Source organism: Balaenoptera borealis, assembly GCF_965194805.1.
Source record: "Balaenoptera borealis genome assembly, chromosome: 5".
In the NCBI taxonomy this organism is placed as follows: Eukaryota; Metazoa; Chordata; class Mammalia; order Artiodactyla; family Balaenopteridae; genus Balaenoptera; species Balaenoptera borealis.
The window spans coordinates 48005893-48025453 of record NC_138862.1 but is presented as its reverse complement, the minus strand read 5'-3'; the positions used below and the strand labels follow the sequence as shown (position 1 = coordinate 48025453).

At 39.9% G+C, this 19561-nt stretch overlaps 1 protein-coding gene and 2 pseudogenes across 11 annotated transcripts in view; 2 read left to right on the top strand and 1 right to left on the bottom strand.

The window, feature by feature from the left end:
* The window catches only part of CMSS1 (cms1 ribosomal small subunit homolog), a 393486-nt gene that overhangs the window by 34101 nt on the left and 339824 nt on the right, over window positions 1-19561 (bottom strand). For 5 of the 9 annotated variants that reach the window (XM_082392182.1, XM_082392180.1, XM_082392187.1 and 2 more), the window contains one exon: window positions 10812-10900. The exons of 1 other annotated variant lie outside the window; for it this stretch is intronic. In XM_082392182.1, coding sequence (XP_082248308.1) covers window positions 10812-10900 — 89 coding nt within the window. The remainder of the gene's footprint in view (window positions 1-10811; window positions 10901-19561) is intronic. 3 more of the 9 variants (XM_082392183.1, XM_082392181.1, XM_082392185.1) reach the window with 1 other exon arrangement.
* Window positions 437-10805, top strand: LOC309628802 (lysine-rich coiled-coil protein 1-like; annotated as a pseudogene). Its single transcript, XR_014249478.1, has 2 exons — window positions 437-900; window positions 8340-10805. The product of XR_014249478.1 is annotated as a lysine-rich coiled-coil protein 1-like (transcript).
* On the top strand, window positions 14010-15437 carry LOC309628781 (nucleosome assembly protein 1-like 1 pseudogene; annotated as a pseudogene). Its single transcript has one exon. The product of its transcript is annotated as a nucleosome assembly protein 1-like 1 pseudogene (transcript).

Genomic DNA, 19561 nt, shown 5'->3' with positions numbered 1-19561 from the left:
GATGGTTGTGGGAAAAGAAGACTCAAGTTGGAAGGAGGTAAAAAATAGGTGGAAATTCAGCAAAGTGAACACTCTGCCAATAAAAAGACAGTAAAGATGCAGCCTTGGGTGAGTTTATTAATGCAAATTTATTCTTTCACCAAAGAGCCCAGAAAAAGTGAGGGACAATCAAAAATAAAATCAAGGGAGAAAGTAATAAAAAAGAAAGCCAATGGGCTACAAAGAATATTTGGAGCAAGCGCAGTAGCGCGCCTCACCGCTATGGCGGTGGTGCCGTCCAGTCGGCCGCTGGTGGTGGCGGCCACTTCCCCTCAGGAAGTCCGGTCTCCACCTCCCGCTCCCACCCCACTTGCTCGGCGGTGGCAGCGGTTGTCCCTGCCTCTCCGCCTCCTCCACCTCGGCCTGTCCACTGGCGGGCGGCGTTGGCGCGGAGGGGGGCCCCTGCCTCAGAGAAGATACCACACTGAATGAGCAAAGACTGAACTTTTTACAGATACCTTTTGTAAAAGGCTTATAAGGAGTAGTGCCATAATTTGAATCACAATGGATTTCACTTTATGAGGTGAATGGGAGTGGAGTATTGGACAAAAATAGATTTTTTAATCTCTGCATCATGGTTTTTAGCTCCTCAGTTGTTGCACAGTCTCACTATTTGGGGAAAGTTCATGCTAAAAAACTGAAGCAATCAATGGGTGAACATGATCAAATTTCTCCACCAAGTTCTCAACCTGTTAAGGAGAACCCCTTGTCAACCTAATGAAGCATTCAAAGACATGTGACTCTTTTCAAGATGAACTTGAAGATTACATCAAAGTGCAGAAAGCCAGAGGCTTAGAGCCAAAGACTTGTTTCAGAAAGATGAGAGAGGATTATTTGGAAACCTGTGGGTGCAAAGAAGAGGTTGGAGGTCTGGGCAAGATGGCGGAAGAGTAAGACGCGGAGATCACCTTCCTTCCCACAGATACAGTAGAAATACATCTACACGTGGAACTGCTCCTACAGAATACCCACTGAACGCTGGCAGAAGACGTCAGACCTCCCAAAAGGCAAGAAAATCCCCACGTACTTGGGTAGGGCAAAAGAAAAAAGAAATAACAAAGACAAAAGAATAGGGACGGGACCTGCACCAGTGGGAGGGAGCTGTGAAGGAGGAAAGGTTTCCACACACTAGGAAGCCCCTTCGCGGGCAGAGACTGCAGGTGGCAGGGGGGGAAGCTTCGGAGCCGCGGAGGAGAGCGCAGCCACAGGGGTGCGGAGGGCAAAGCGGAGAGACTCCCGCACAGAGGATCGGTGCTGCGTAGCACTCACCAGCCCGAGAGTCTTGTCTGCTCCCCTGCCGGGGCGGGCGGGGGCTGGGAGCTGAGGCTCGGGCTTTGGTCAGATCGCAGGGAGAAGACTGGGGCTGGCGGCGTGAACACAGCCTGAAGGGGGCTAGTGCGCCACGGCTAGCCGGGAGGGAGTCCGGGAAAAAGTCTACAGCTGCCGAAGAGGCAAGAGAGTTTTTCTTGCCTCTTTGTTTCGTGGCGCGCAAGGAGAGGGGATTCAGAGCACCGCCTAAACGAACTCCAGAGACGGGCGAGAGCCGCGGCTATCAGCACGGACCCCAGAGACGGGCATGAGCTGCGGCTATCAGCGCGGACCCCAGAGACGGGCGCGAGCCACAGTTATCAGCGCGGACCCCAGAGACGGGCAAGAGACGCTAAGGCTGCTGCTGCCGCCACCAAGAAGCCTGTGTGCAAGCACAGGTCACTCTCCACACCGCCCCTCCCGGGAGCCGGTGCAGCCCGCCACTGCCAGGCTCCCGTGATCCGGGGACAACTTCCCCGGGAGAACGCACGGCATGCCTCAGGCAGGTGCAATGACACGCTGGCCTCTGCCGCCGCAGGCTCGCCCCACATCCATACCCCTCCCTCCCCGCCTGAGTGAGCCAGAGCCCCCGAAGCAGCTGCTCCTTTAACCCCGTTCTGTCTGGGCGGGGAACAGATGCCCTCAGGTGACCTACATGCAGAGGCGGGTCCAAATCCAAAGCTGAACCCTGGGAGCTGTACGAACAAAGAAGAGAAAGGGAAATCTCTCCCAGCAGCCTCAGAAGCAGTGGATTAAAGCTCCACAAACAACTTGATGTGCCTGCATCTGTTGAATACCTGAATAGACAATGAATCATCCCAAATTCAGGAGGTGGACTTTGGGAGCAGGATATATTAATTTTTCCCCTTTTCCTTTTTTTGTCAGTGTATATGTGTATGCTTCTGGGTGAGATTTTGTCTGTATAGCTTTGCTTTCACCATTAGTCCTAGGGTTAGGTCCGTCCGTTTTTGTTTTTTTTTTACTTTTACTTAAAAAAATTTTTTTCCTAATAAATGTTTTCTTAATAATTTTTTCCTTATTTTCTATTTTTAGAAATTAAAAAAAATTTTAATAAGTTTTTCCATATTTTTTATTAAAAAAAATTATTTTCTTAATAAATTTTTTCTTAATTTTTTTCTTATTTTTTATTATAAAAAATTAATAACTCTATTTTTAAAAATTAAAAAAAAATTTTCTTAATAAATTTATTCTTAATAATTTTTTTCTTTTTTTTAATAATTTTTTTCTTATTTTTTATTATAATAGCTTTATTTTATTTTATTTTATCCTCTTTCTTTCTTTCTTTCTATTTTTTTCTCCCTTTTATTCTGAGCCGTGTGGATGAAAGGCTCTTGGTGCTCCAGCCAGGCATCAGGGCTGTGCCTCTGAGGTGGAAGAGCCAACTTCAGGACACTGGTCCACAAGAGACCTCCCAGCCCCACGTAATACCAAACGGCGAAAATCTCTCAGAGATCTCCATCTCAACATCAAGACCCAGCTTCACTCAACGACCAGCAAGCTACAGTGCTGGACACCCTATGCCAAACAACTAGCAAGACAGGAACACAGCCCCATCCATTAGCAGAGAGGCTGCCTAAATCATAATAAGGCCACAAACACCCCAAAACACACCACCAGATGTGGACGTGCCCACCAGAAAGACAAGATTCAACCTCATCCAACAGAACACAGGCACTAGTCCCCTCCACCAGGAAGCCTACACAACCCACTGAACCAACCTTAGTCACTGGGGACAGATACCAAAAACAACGGGAACTACGAACCTGCAGCCTGTGAAAAGGAGACCCCAAACATAGTAAGATAAGCAAAATGAGAAGACAAAAAAACACACAGCAGGTGAAGGAGCAGGGTCAAAACACACCAGACCTAAAAAATGAAGAGGAAATAGGCAGTCTACCTGAAAAAGAATTCAGAATAATGATAGTAAAGATGATCCAACATCTTGGAAATAGAATAGACAAAATGCAAGAAACATTTAACAAGGACGTAGAAGAACTAAAGAGGAACCAAGCAACGATGAAAAACACAATAAATGAAATTAAAAATACTCTAGACGGGATCAATAGCAGAATAACTGAGGCAGAAGAACGGATAAGTGACCTGGAAGATAAAATAGTGGAAATAACTACTGCAGAGCAGGATAAAGAAAAAAGAATGAAAAGAACTGAGGACAGTCTCAGAGACCTCTGGGACAACATTAAACGCACCAACATTCGAATTATAGGGGTCCCAGAAGAAGAAGAGAAAAAGAAAGGGACTGAGAAAATATTTGAAGAGATTAGAGTTGAAAACTTCCCTAATATGGGAAAGGAAATAGTTAATCAAGTCCTGGAAGCACAGAGAGTCCCATACAGGATAAATCCAAGGAGAAACACGCCAAGACACATATTAATCAAACTATCAAAAATTAAATATAAAGAAAACATATTAAAAGCAGCAAGGGAAAAACAACAAATAACACACAAGGGAATCCCCATAAGGTTAACATCTGATCTTTCAGCAGAAACTCTGCAAGCCAGAAGGGAGTGGCAGGATATACTTAAAGTGATGAAGGAGAAAAACCTACAACCAAGGTTACTCTATCCAGCAAGGATCTCATTCAGATTTGATGGAGAAATTAAAACCTTTACAGACAAGCAAAAGCTGAGAGAGTTCAGCACCACCAAACCAGCTTTACAACAAATGCTAAAGGAACTTCTCTAGGCAAGAAACACAAGAGAAGGAAAACACCTACAATAACAAACCCAAAATATTTAAGAAAATGGGAATAGGAACATACATATTGATAATTACCTTAAATGTAAATGGATTAAATGCTCCCACCAAAAGACACAGACTGGCTGAATGGATACAAAAACAAGACCCATATATATGCTGTCTACAAGAGACCCACTTCAGACCTAGAGACACACACAGACTGAAAGTGAGGGGATGGAAAAAGATATTCCATGCAAATGGAAATCAAAAGAAAGCTGGAGTAGCAATTCTCATATCAGACAAAATAGACTTTAAAATAAAGACTATTACAAGAGACAAAGAAGGACACTATATAATGATCAAGGGGTCGATCCAAGAGGAAGGTATAACAATTGTAAATATTTATGCACCCAACATAGGAGCACCTCAATACATAAGGCAAATACTAACAGCCATAAAAGGGGAAATCGACAGTAACACAATCATAGTAGGGGACTTTAACACCCCACTTTCACCAATGGACAGATCATCCAAATTGAAAATAAATAAGGAAACACAAGCTTTAAATGATACATTAAACAAGATGGACTTAATGGATATTTATAGGACATTCCACCCAAAAACAACAGAATACACATTTTTCTCAAGTGCTCATGGAACATTCTCCAGGATAGATCATATCTTGGGTCACAAATCAAACCTTGGTAAATTTAAGAAAATTGAAATCGTATCAAGTATCTTTTCTGACCACAACGCCATGAGACTAGATATCAATTACAGGAAAAGATCTGTAAAAAATACAAACACATGGAGGCTACACAATACACTACTTAATAACGAAGTGATCACTGAAGAAATCAAAGGGGAAATCAAAAAATACCTAGAAACAAATGACAATGGAGACATGACGACCCAAAACCTATGGGATGCAGCAAAAGCAGTTCTAAGAGGGAAGTTTATAGCAATACAAGCCTACATCAAGAAACAGGAAACATCTCGAATAAACAACCTAACCTTACACCTAAAGCAATTAGAGAAAGAAGAACAAAGAAACCCCAAAGCTAGCAGAAGGAAAGAAATCATAAAGATCAGATCAGAAATAAATGAAAAAGAAATGAAGGAAACAATAGCAAAAATCAATGAAACTAAAAGCTGGTTCTTTGAGAAGATAAACAAAATTGATAAACCATTAGCCAGACTCATCAAGAGAAAAAGGGAGAAGACTCAAATCAATAGAATTAGAAATGAAAAAGGAGAAGTAACCACTGACACTGCAGAAATACAAACGATCATGAGAGATTACTACAAGCAACTCTATGCCAATAAAATTGACAAGCTGGAGGAAATGGACAGATTCTTAGAAATGCACAACCTGCTGAGACTGAACCAGGAAGAAATAGAAAATATGAACAGAGCAATCACAAGCACTGAAATTGAAACTGTGATTAAAAATCTTCCAACAAACAAAAGCCCAGGACCAGATGGCTTCACAGGCGAATTCTATCAAACATTTAGAGAAGAGCTAACACCTATCCTTCTCAAACTCTTCCAAAATATTGCAGAGGGAGGAACACTCCCCAACTCATTCTACGAGGCCACCATCACCCTGATACCAAAACCAGACAAAGATGTCACAAAGAAAGAAAACTACAGGCCAATATCACTGATGAACATAGATGCAAAAATCCTCAACAAAATACTAGCAAACAGAATCCAACAGCACATTGAAAGGATTATACACCATGATCAAGTGGGGTTTATTCCAGGAATGCAAGGATTCTTCAATATACGCAAATCAATCAACGTGATACATCATATTAACAAACTGAAGGAGAAAAACCATATGATCATCTCAATAGAGGCAGAGAAAGCTTTCGACAAAATTCAACATCCATTTATGATAAAAGCCCTGCAGAAAGTAGGCATAGAGGGAACTTTCCTCAACATAATAAAGGCCATATATGACAAACCCACAGCCAACATTGTCCTCGATGGTGAAAAACTGAAACCATTTCCACTAAGATCAGGAACAAGACAAGGTTGCCTACTCTCACCACTATTATTCAACATAGTTTTGGAAGTGTTAGCCACAGCAATCAGAGAAGAAAAAGAAATAAAAGGAATCCAAATCAGAAAAGAAGAAGTAAAGCTGTCAGTGTTTGCAGATGACATGATACTATACATAGAGAATCCTAAAGATGCTACCAGAAAACTACTAGAGCTAATCAGTGAATTTGGTAAAGTAGCAGGATACAAAATTAATGCACAGAAATCTCTTGCATTCCTATATACTAATGATAAAAAATCTGAAAGTGAAATTAAGAAAACACTCCCGTTTACCACTGCAACAAAAAGAATAAAATATCTAGGAATAAACCTACCTAAGGAGACAAAAGACCTGTATGCAGAAAATTATAAGACACTGATGAAAGAAATTAAAGATGATACAAATAGATGGAGAGATATACCATGTTCTTGGATTGGAAAAATCAACATTGTGAAAATGACTCCACTACCCAAAGCAATCTACAGATTCAATGCAATCCCTATCAAACTACCACTGGCATTTTTCACAGAACTAGAACAAAAAATTTCACAATTTGTATGGAGACACAAAAGACCCCGAATAGCCAAAGCAATCTTGAGAACGAAAAATGGAGCTGGAGGAATCAGGCTCCCTGACTTCAGACTATATTACAAAGCTACAGTAATCAAGACAATTTGGTACTGGCACAAAAACGGAAATATAGATCAATGGAACAGGATAGAAAGCCCGGAGATAAACCCACACACATATGGTCACCTTATCTTTGATAAATGAGGCAAGCATATACAGTGGAGAAAAGACAGCCTCTTCAATAAGTGGTGCTGGGAAAATTGGACAGCTACATGTAAAAGTATGAAATTAGAACACTCTGTGACACCATACACAAAAATAAACTCAAAATGGATTAAAGACCTAAGTGTAAGGCCATACACTATCAAACTCTTAGAGGAAAACATAGGCAAAACACTCTATGACATAAATCACAGCAAGATCCTTTTTGATCCAGCCCCTAGAGAAATGGAAATAAAAACACAAATAAACAAATGGGACCTAATGAAACTTAAAAGCTTTTGCACAGCAAAAGAAACCATAAACAAGACCAAAAGACAACCCTCAGAATGGGAGAAAATATTTGCAAATGAAGCAACTGACAAAGCATTAATCTCCAAGATTTACAAGCAGCTCGTGCAGCTCAATAACAAAAAAACAAACAACCCAATCCAAAAATGGGCAGAAGACCTAAATAGACATTTCTCCAAAGAAGATATACAGATGGCCTACAGACACATGAAAGAATGCTCAACATCCTTAATCATTAGAGAAATGCAAATCAAAACTACAATGAGGTATCATCTCACACCGGTCAGAATGGCCATCATCAAAAAATCTAGAAACAATAAATGCTGGAGAGGGTGTGGAGGAAAGGGAACTCTCTCGCACTGTTGGTGGGAATGTAAATTGATACAGCCACTATGGAGAACAGTATGGAGGTTCCTTAAAAAACTAAAAATAGAACTACCATATGACCCAGCAATCCCACTACTGGGCATATACCCTGAGAGAACCATAATTCAAAAAGAGTCATGTACCAAAATGTTCATTGCAGCTGTATTTACAATAGCCAGGACATGGAAGCAACCTAAGTGTCCATCATCGGATGAATGGATAAAGAAGATGTGGCACATATATACAATGGAATATTACTGAGCCATAAAAAGAAATGAAATGGAGGTATTTGTAATGAGGTGGATGGAGTTAGAGTCTGTCATACAGAGTGAAGTAAGTCAGAAAGAGAAAAACAAATACCGTATGCTAACACATATATATGGAATCTAAGGAAAAAAAAAAAAAAGGTCATGAAGAACCTAGTGGCAAGATGGGAATAAAGACACAGACCTACTAGAGAATGGACTTGAGGATATGGGGAGGGGGAAGGGTGAGATGTGACAGGGTGAGAGGGTGTCATGGACATATATACACTACCAAATGTAAAATAGATAACTAGTGGGAAGCAGCCGCATAGCACAGGGAGATCAGCTTGGTGCTTTGTGACCACCTAGAGGGGTGGGATAGGGAGGGTGGGAGGGAGGGAGATGCAAGAGGGAAGAGATATGGGAACATATGTATATGTATAACTGATTCACTTTGTTATAAAGCAGAAACTAACACACCATTGTAAAGCAATTATACTTCAATAAAGATTTTTAAAAAAAATAAAAAAGAAGAGGTTGATTCTAGACCCAGGTGTAGAATGTTTGATCAAAGACTCCTTTGTGAAACCGTCCAGATCTACCAAAGACCATGCAGTATTTCGCAAACAGTGGAAAAGCGGTTACCTCAGTGGCTAGCAGCTCATGACTGCAGGCTGAGACTGGACTCCCTGAGCGGCTGTCAATTCACCAGGGACTGTTTCTCAGGAAAACCAGTAGCTCTGAACTTTAGTCAGCAAGAGTATAACTGTAGCTCATACAGTGTAGAATCTGGAGTTTACAGGCACCTGTCCTCAGAAAACAGTACCGGTGCCCATCAAGCTAGTTATAAACAGATACATCAGAAGAGTAAAAGGCACCCAGAGGAAGGCCGGGAAAAATGAGAGGAGGAGCGGCCCAAGCATAAGAGGAAGAAAGCTTGTGAGGAAATAGATTTAGACAAATACAAGTGCATCCAAAGAAACAAAACAGAGGTGGAAACAGTCAGTACAGAAAAGCTTAAGAACCGAAAGGAGAAAAAAAGCCGAGATGTAGTCTCTAAGAAAGAGGAACATAGGCGTAGTAAAGAGAAAAAGGAACAAGGCAAAGAAAGGAAAAAGAGGAGATGCTTTGGGACCAGTGTATCCTTGGATTTTGAAGCTCTTGCATTGGTTCTCCTGAGGTTAAACTGAAAATATAGTTGAGGAGCTTGGTTTTACGATGTTCCTATCACTCTTTTCATGTGAACAGGTACAAAGGCTAAGTGAACAGAAAACATTTAGTGTGCTTGTTCTCCAACATGGAAATTACTTTTCCTCTTTTCTAAAATCATTACTACATTTTTCTTATACATAATGTAATTTCTCTTAACGAGAGTGGCTCTGCTTTAATTCATCAAATTGTTATGATGGTGGAAGTATTTTTCCCTTGGGATGTCATTTATTTTAAAATGGAGGATTAATAGGCTTTACAGAATCTATTTCTTGACTGGGTTTTAGTTTGGGGTGGGTGTTTTTATATTCATTAGTTTTCTCTGTGAAGCAGTTTAGATTGATTTTTTTTCCTTTGTTAGATCTAACTTGCAGTATATTTTCTATATTGGAAAGTAGAAAATGACATACATTATAATATGCTTAAGTTACATACAGTTTTAAATGTTTCAAGGAGTCTTGATACAAAATCAGTTTATATTCTGGAAATGTTTATAATATAATAAAGTTCTAATTTCTACAAAAAAAAAAGAATATTTGGAAACAAGTTCTGCAAGTAGGCACTGATTAGAGGCAAAGGTCAAAGAAGGCATGACTATGGTATGGTCAGTGGAGTTAAGTGAGGTAAAATCAAACCCCATCTTGGTGAAATAAATTGAAAAGCCACAGATGTTAACCTGTAGGTCTTAGAAAGAATGGTTCAAACTACAATTGATACACGGCCTTGGAGTTAAATATTTGGTGACTATAGAGAAAACCAAGACTGATTATACATTAAATATGTATATCTTTCTGCATTCCCCACCTCACAAAGAAAAAATAATGAATAAAATAAAAGACTTGAAGTATATTTTACTATAATAATTATCACTTCAGTGCTTACTCTTTGCCAACCACAGTTCAAAGAGCTTAACAAGTGTTAATCATTTAATCCTCACCACAACCCTGTGAAGAAAATACACGTATTATCACCACTTTACCAATACGGAGATTGAGGCACAGAGAGTTTAACTTGCCCAAGGAGTCACAGCTTGTAGGTAACCAAAATGCTAAACTGCTTCCCACAATTATCCTGAGCCTGGTCACAAACTTTGGGTCACAAAACTCTAGTGGAATGTGTTTAGGGCCACCTACAATAAGAATACGGCCACATATAGTTACTATGAAGAAGATGGTAACTTTGGACTGACAGTTAGATAGTCCTTTAAAAAATCACACATGGTTACCAATTAGGTCTCAGGGACAATAATGTAAGAAAGGCGCAAATGGATGTGAGTGGCCAGCAAGAAGATTAAAAAGGCAATAAAAGGTCCTAAGTCCAGGGAGCAAAGTTTATCAAATGGCCACTTGTGGTAATACGAAGGTAGCAAATCCTCAATAAGAATTCACACAACAGACATGATGCTAGATAGACATGAGGCCCTGGGAGCCTGCTCACAGCATGTCTTGGTACTGTAATAATGCATTGGTGTGGGGGCAATCTTGCATATCTATGCTATTTGTCTTCTCCTAGGAACTATACCGAAAAGAATAAAACTGGGTCTTTGGTAAAAATGTAATACAAGAATCTAAGATATCATTATTGTAAAATACATTTATATTGTAAAAAAAATATTAGGGGGAAAAATAGACCTTGCTGGTTTGTAATTAATGAAGCATGGCTCTTTCAAAGGCAGAGAAGGTAAAAGTTTCCCTCAAATCCCACCAATAACTGGTATTGGAGCACACAGAATGCTGTAGAGGGGTAGAAGAGGCTGATTTCAGAGCCAACAGCTGTGACTCTCCCACAGTGACTGTCACCTGTTCGGTTTTCTTTGACAGGGCAGGAACTGGAACTGTCTCCTGCTGCGTCATTGCTGTGTCTCCTCCTCCTTCACCATCTGATGCTTCTAGGAAACATAAAGTTTAAAAATGAGAAAAGCACCTCTCTCTTTCTTTCTCCCATTGCTAGTGTAATCTTGGTACCACCTTTTTAGAAGGTTGTATCCCTTGACTCATTAATTTCACCTCTAAGAAGCTGAATTTATGAAAATCATCCAAAATGAAGACAGAGATTTAAGAACCAAGGTGGCAATGTTATTTATAAAACTGCAAAAATGAAGATTATTCAGATGTCTAAATTTGAGAATGTTTAATTATGGAACACTCACGCTGATTTTACAGATATTAAACTCCCCATTTTCAGATAAGAAAGTTGCTGCTTAGAGGGATGAAGTAATTTGCCCCAGGTCATAATACACCTGGGAACCCTACTTGAGTCCAGAGTCTTCCCCACAAGTGATACTGCCTGCACTGAGAACCAGCCAGCTCTTGACGCCTGTGTGCTGGCTCCAAGGGTAATGTTAAGAGAGTGTGACGGAAGGATGATAGATCATGAGAAATTCTTATTTTGAATTTATAAAATCTTTCAACACTGGAAAAAGTAAATTCTTACTCTAAGAACCAGGAAAAATAAAAGCTTTAATAATTTTTCTGTTAAAAAGCTCTTTAAAAGAAGCATGGCAACCATAAGTTTCTTACTTCCCATAATGCCATACTGTCTTCCAGATTTTAGTGGTTGTTCTCTTTGAACACATTTTTGAATCCTTGGAAGGCTTTACTCACTCCCTTTGAGCTTTTCGGTATATCTCAAAGCCCAAAATGTGAATTTGTGAGTAATATTGGTCAGAATTCATATTTGGGTACAAATTAACTAGTTTGGTAGTCCTGAGCTTTTAAATGTTTACATACTATGATGGTTAATTTTATGTGTCAACTTGATTGGGCCACAGGGTGCCCAGATATTTGGTCAAACATTATTCTGGATGTTTCTGTGTAGGTGTTTTTGGTTGAGATTAACATTTGAATGGTTAGACTGAATAAAGCAGATTTCCCTCCCTAATGTGGGTGGCACTCATGCAATCAGATATGGCTGGAATAGAACTAAAAGCATGAAAGAAGTAACAACTGACACTGCAGAAATACAAAGGATCATGAGAGATTACTACAAGCAGCTACATGCCAATAAAATGGACAACCTGGAAGAAATGGACAAATTCTTAGAAAAGCACAGCATTCCAAGACTGAACCAGGAAGAAACAGAAACATGAACAGACCAATCACAAGCACTGAAATTGAAACTGTGATTAAAAATCTTCCAACAAACAAAAGCCCAGGGCCAGATGGCTTCACAGGCAAATTCTATGAAACATTTAGAGAAGAGCTAACACCTATCCTTCTCAAATTCTTCCAAAATATAGCAGAGGGAGGAACACTCCCAAACTCATTCTATGAGGCCACCATCATCCTGATACCAAAACAAGACAAAGATGTCACAAAAAAAGAAAACTACAGGCCAATATCACTAATGAACATAGACGCAAAAATCCTCAACAAAATACTAGCAATTCGAATCCAACAATACATTAAAAGGTTCATACACCATGATCAAGTGGGATTTATCCCAGGGATGCAAGGATTTTTCAATATCTGCAAATCAATCAGTGTGATTCACCACATCAAAAAATTGAAGGATAAAAACCATATGATCATCTCAATAGATGCAGAAAAAGCTTTTGACAAAATTCAACACCCATTTATGATAGAAACTCTCCAGAAAGTGGGCATAGAGGGAACTTACCTCAACATAATAAAGGCCATATATGACAAACCCACAGCAAACATCATTCTCAATGGTGAAAAACTGAAAGCATTTCCTCTAAGATCAGGAATAAGACAAGGATGTCCACTCTCACCACTATTATTCAACATAGTTTTGGAAGTTTTAACCACAGCAAGCAGAGAAGAAAAAGAAATAAAAGGAATCCAAATCAGAAAAGAAGAAGTAAAATTGTCACTGTTTGCAGATGACATGATAGTATACATAGAGAATCCTAAAGAAGCTACCAGAAAACTACTAGAGCTAATCAATGAATTTGGTAGAGTAGCAGGATACAAAATTAATGCACAGAAATCCCTTGCATTCGTATACACTAAAAACGAAAGATCAGAAAGAGAAATTAAGGAAACACTCCCATTTACTATTGTAACAAAAGAATAAAATACTTAGGGATAAACCTACCTAAGAGGCAAAAAACCTGTATGCGGAAAACTATAAGACACTGATTAAAGAAATCAAAGACGATACAAACAGATGGAAAGATATACCATGTTCTTGGATTGAAATAATCAACATCGTGAAAATGACTGTACTACCCAAAGCAATCTACAGAATCAATGCAATCCCTGTCAAATTACCAATGGCATTTTTCACAGAACTAGAACAAAAAATTTTACAATTTGTATGGAAACACAACAGACCACAAATAGCCAAAGCAATCTTGAGAAAGGAAAATGGAGTTGGAGGAATCAGGCTCCCAGACTTCAGACTATACTACAAAGCTACAGTAATCAAGACAGTATGGTACTGGCACAAAAACAGAAATATAGATCAATGGAAGAGGATAGAAAGCCCAGAGATAAACCCACACACATATGGTCACCTTATCTTTGACAAAGGAGGCAAGAATATACAATGGAGAAAACAGTCTCTTCAATAAGTGGTGCTGGGAAAACTGGACAGCTACATGTAAAAGAATGAAATTAGAACACTCCCTAACACCATACACAAAAATAAAGTCAAAATGGGTCAAAGACCTAACTGTAAGGCCAGATACTATAAAACTCTTAGAGGAAAACATAGGCAGAACACTCTATGACATAAATCACAGCAAGATCCTTTTTGACCCACCTCCTAGAGTAATGGAAATAAAATCAAAAATAAACAAATGGGACCTAATGAAACTTAAAAGCTTTTGAACAGCAAAGGAAACCATAAATAAGATGAAAAGACAACCCTCAGAATGGGAGAAAGTATTTGTAAACAAAGCAACTGACAAAGGATTAATCTCCAAAATATACAAGCAGCTCATACAGCTTAATATCAAAAAAAAAAAAAAACAACCCAATCCAAAAATGGGCAGAAGACCTAAACAGACATTTCTCCAAAGAAGATATACAGATTGCCGTTCTTTAGCGCCATCTGCTCGCTGCGCCGCCTTCTGCTCCTCCTGCCGCCGCCCTGAGTCACTGCCTGCGCAGCTCCGGCCGCCTGGCTCCCTGTGCTAGCCACTGATATTTGGCGCTCATACAACATGGCAGACATCGACAACAGAGAACAGTCTGAACTTGATCAAGATTTGGATGATGTTGAAGAAGTAGAAGAAGAAGAAACTGGTGAAGAAACAAAAATCAAAGCACGTCAGCTGACTGTTCAGATGATGCAAAATCCTCAGATTCTTGCAGCCCTTCAAGAAAGACTTGATGGTCTGGTAGAAACACCAACAGGATACATTGAAAGCTTGCCTAGGGTAGTTAAAAGACACGTGAATGCTCTCAAAAACCTTCAAATTAAATGTGCACAGATAGAAGCCAAGTTCTATGAGGAAGTTCATGATCTTGAAAGAAAGTATGCTGTTCTCTATCAACCTCTATTTGATAAGCGATTTGAGATCATTAATGCCATTTATGAACCTACAGAAGAAGAATGTGAATGGAAACCAGATGAGGAAGATGAAATTTCGGAGGAGCTAAGAGAAAAGGCCAAGATTGAAGATGAGAAAAAGGATGAAGAAAAAGAAGACCCCAAAGGAATTCCTGAATTTTGGTTGACCGTTTTTAAGAATGTTGACTTGCTCAGTGATATGGTTCAGGAACATGATGAACCTATTCTGAAGCACTTGAAAGATATTAAAGTGAAATTCTCAGATGCTGGTCAGCCTATGAGTTTTGTCTTAGAATTTCACTTTGAACCCAATGAATATTTCACAAATGAAGTGTTGACAAAGACATATAGGATGAGGTCAGAACCAGATGATTCTGATCCTTTTTCTTTTGATGGACCAGAAATTATGGGTTGTACAGGGTGCCAGATAGATTGGAAAAAAGGGAAGAATGTCACTTTGAAAACCATTAAGAAGAAGCAGAAACACAAGGGACGTGGGACAGTTCATACTGTGACCAAAACAGTTTCTAATGACTCTTTCTTTAATTTTTTTGCCCCTCCTGAAGTTCCTGAGAGTGGAGATCTGGATGATGCTGCTGAAGCTATCCTTGCTGCGGACTTTGAAATTGGTCACTTTTTACGTGAGCGCATAATCCCAAGATCAGTGTTATACTTTACTGGAGAAGCTATTGAAGATGATGATGATGATTATGATGAAGAAGGTGAAGAAGCGGATGAGGTAATGTTTACCAAATGAGCAAATTCTGTTTAACACACTGAGAAGCAAATTGAGTGACTTATGTATTCCTTTGCTATAAATCATTACTCTGTGATATGGGATAAAAATGTTTTTGGGAAAAAATATGGTTTTAGAATTCTACAGCCAAACAATGTATGTATGAGGTTTCAATAAATAAATTGCAAACCTCAAAAAAAAAAAAAAAGATATACAGATTGCCAACAAACACATGAAAAGATGCTCAACATCACTAATCATTAGAGAAATGCAAATCAAAACTACAATGAGGTATCACCTCACACCAGTCAGAATGGCCATCACCAAAAAATCTACAAACAATAAATGCTGGAGAGGGTGTGGACAAAAGGGAACCCTCCTGCACTGTTGGTGGGAATCTAAATTGATACAGCCACTATGGAGAACAGTATAGAGGCTCGTTAAAAAACTAAAAATAGAACTACCATATGACCCAGCAATCCCACTGCTGGGCATATACCCTGAGAAAACCATAATTCAAAAAGAGCCATGTACCCCAATGTTCATTGCAGCACTATTTACAATAGCCAGGAGATGGAAGCAACCTAAGTGTCCATCGACAGATGAATGGATAAAGAAGATGTGGCACATATATACCATGGAATATTACTCAGCCACAGAAAGGAACGAAATTGAGTTATTTCTAATGAGGTGGATGGACCTAGAGTCTGTCATACAGAGTGAAGTCAGAAAGAGAAAAACAAACACCGGATGCCAACACACATATATGGAGCCTAAAAAACGGTAGTGATGAACCTAGTGGCAGGCCAGGAATAAAGACACAGACGTAGAGAATGGACTTGAGGACACAGGGGGGGAATGGGAAGCTGGGATGAAGTGAGAGAGTGGTATGGACATATATACACTACCAAATGTAAAATAGATAGCTAGTAGGAAGCAGCCGCATAGCACAGGGAGATCAGCTCGATACTTTGTGATGACCTAGAGGGCTGGGAAAGGGAGGGTGGGAGGGAGGCTCACGAGGGAGGGGATATGGGGATATATGTGTACATATAGCTGATTCACTTTGTTCTACAGCAGAAACTAACACAACATTGTAAAGCAATTATACTCCCATAAAGATATTAAAAAAAGAAAAGAAAAGAAGTAAAAGCATGACCTCCCTTGATTAAGATAATTTTTTCTGCCTTTGTACTTGAACTGAAACATTGGCTCTTCCTGGATCTGGAGCCTGCCAGCCTTCAAGCTGGAACTACACCACCAGCTCTCCTGGTTCTCAAGCCTTCTGACTAGGATTGGAACTAGACAACTGGCTCTTCTGGGTCTCCAGCTTGTCAGTCTATCCTGCAAATCTTGGGACTTGACAGTCTCCATAATTGCATGAGCCAATTCCTTTATATATACACACATAGATACACAGAGAGAGAGAGAGAGAGAGAGTGATAAATATAGATAGATATATAGATATCTACTCTGTTGCTTCTGTTTTTCTGGAGAATCCTGATTAATACCCCTACTTTTAACTGTGTAGCATGAAAAAAAGCACTCTACCCAATGAAGTAGTAGCAGGTAGAAGATTAACAGGGCTTTTTACTTATTTTTTATTTTTAAAATTTATTTATTTATTTATTTATTTATTTTTGGCTGCGTTGGGTCTTCGTTGCTGCACATGGGCTTTCTCCAGTTGTGGCGAGCAGGCACTACTCTTCCTTGCGGTGTGCGGGCTTCTCGCTGCGGTGTCTTCTCTTGTTGCAGAGCATGGGTTCTAGGCACGCGGGCTTCAGTAGTTGTGGCTCACGGGCTCTAGAGCGTGGGCTCAGCAGTTGTGGTGCACAGGCTTAGTTGCTCCGCAGCATGTGGGATCTTCCCAGACCAGGGCTCGAACCCGTGTTCCCTGCATTGGCAGGCGGATTCTCAACCACTGCGCCACCAGCGAAGTCCCTAACAGGGATTTTTAAATGAAGGACTAAGTTGGCATTAAAAGTATTTATAGAGCTGCTTCTGGGAAGAGAGTAGTAGTAGTCATATTTTCCCTTATTCCTCCTGCTAAGTACAGCAAAAAATCCTGACCATTATATATAAAACAAACATAGGAGATCTCTGAAAGGTGGAGAGAAGAAGTCAGACATGCTAGGGACTTTGGGGCCCAAGGAACAACACAGCGGTGAGCTCCCTGGGTTTTCTTTTTGCCTTATTATCTCAGACTTGGAGCTAAAGAAGCTAGTAACTTGGAAATGCCAGTGACAGCAAACAAAAAAGCCCCAACAAATGTCTGCTCTGTTTAACAAAATGACCAGGAAAACGACAGCCTAGCAAGACTGAAAACCTTTAGATAATAACCACTTGACTTCAGCCAAACACAACAGAAAAACTGTTTTCTTTGCTGCCTACACCAGCAAAGGCTGAGTGGGGAACCTAGACTTCCACCTTTGTCAGGCTGTAATGAGGCACCCCAACTCCTCCTCCACCTTCCATCAGGGTGGTGTCAGAGGTGATAAAGTAGGGACTGAACGCCTGAAGAGATTTTCATCCCTGAAGGGTGGTAACAGACCCCTGTTCTCTACCACCACCACCAGTGCATTATCAATGGAGAATACACTGTGAGCCTGGACTTCCACCTCCTCCTGGTAGTAATGAAGGGCACCTTTCCTTCCCCACTAGGGTCGGAGGAACCCTAGTAGAGAATCAGGACTTTACATATTGCCCAGTGGTAATGAGGCCAACACCCACACTAGTGCTTTAGCAAGCACTGAAAGAGCTATGCAAAGAGATGCACTCAAAAATACTACAATAAATCAAAACAGAATTCTAAAAATGTTCAAGTAACCCACAGGAAGGCAGGAAAGATAAACAAGAACTAGCAAATAAACAGAAAAGACAAAATAAAATGGCATATTTGAATCCCAACATATCAACAATTACATTAATGTAAATGATCTAAACATACCAATTTAAAGACAGAGATTGGGACTTCCCTGGTGGTACAGTGGTTAAGAATCTGCCTGCCAATGCAGGGGACATGAGTTCGATCCCTGGTCTGGGAAGATCCCACATGCCGTGGAGCAACTAAGCCCGTGCGCCACAACTACTGAAACTGCGCTCTAGAGCCCGTGAGCCACAACTTCTGAGCCCACGTGCCACAACTACTGAAGCCTGTGCGCCTAAAGCCCATGCTCCGCAACAAGAGAAGCCACCACAATGAGAAGCCTGCGTATTGCGATGAAGAGTAGTCCCTGCTCGCCGCAACTAGAGAAAGCCCGTATGCAGCAACGAAGACCCAACGCAGCTAAACATAAATAAATAAACACATTTATAAAAAAAAAGACAGAGATTGACAAAGTGGATTAAAAAAATGAACTAACTATATGCTGTTTACAAGAAACTTACCTCAAATATGACGATACAGCTAAAAGCAAAATGATGGCTGAAATATAACATGTAAATATTGATAAAAAAGCAGGAGTTATATTAATATATTATACTCTATTAATTATATTAATATAAGATTAATTATATTGTATTATATTATATTATATTTGATATTAATATCAGATAGAGGTTGAATAAATTAGTTGTTTCTTTAGTCTGTGTGTGATGTTATTTGGTTCCAAAAAAGAAAACTGCTTTTCTGAAGTAAGGATGCTAGTACTGTGAGTTCCATTAAGACAGTATTAAAAGAACAGTATGGGGACCCAACCTAACCAGCTTGGCTCCAGCATCTAGATTTCTCTAGAACTGCTGGCATTTGAGGAAGTTAAGCTAGGCCTGTGCCATTCAGTCCCAGTGGCTGATTCAGCCCGTGGAGTGGAGTCACCAAGATGGTGCCACCTTATTTTCAACTCCTTGAGGGTCTACTTTAAAAAAAAAAAAAAAGGATACCACCAGATGGGATTGGTTGAATTCTTCCAGGAGTGGAGTCAAGTACACTGTTCTTTTTCAACCCCAGGCAAAGAGAGCAAAAAGCTAAAATTAAAAGTTGCACATATCTTTCTCTTTCCTTCAATCCCTGACTTTGTCCTCTTTATGAAAAGTATCAGAAATCCAATTTCTCAGCAATTTCCTTAAGCTTCTAAGTATTTACTTGCATGAACTCCTTCTAGGCCCTAGGGAGAATACTGGCAATGGATCATACAGTTAATTTTTCTTAAAAAATCTGCAAAAGAAAGACATATGGTGATTAAAATAAATACAATAGACCACTGTCTATTTCTACCCAGAATTCACCTCTGTCCCTATCCCCTAGTGAGTAGTGTTGGAGCTGGAGTGAGCATTTTGGGGATCCAGTTAGAGGGAGCTGGTTGGACAGACATTGAGCTTGAGTTTAATGAGATA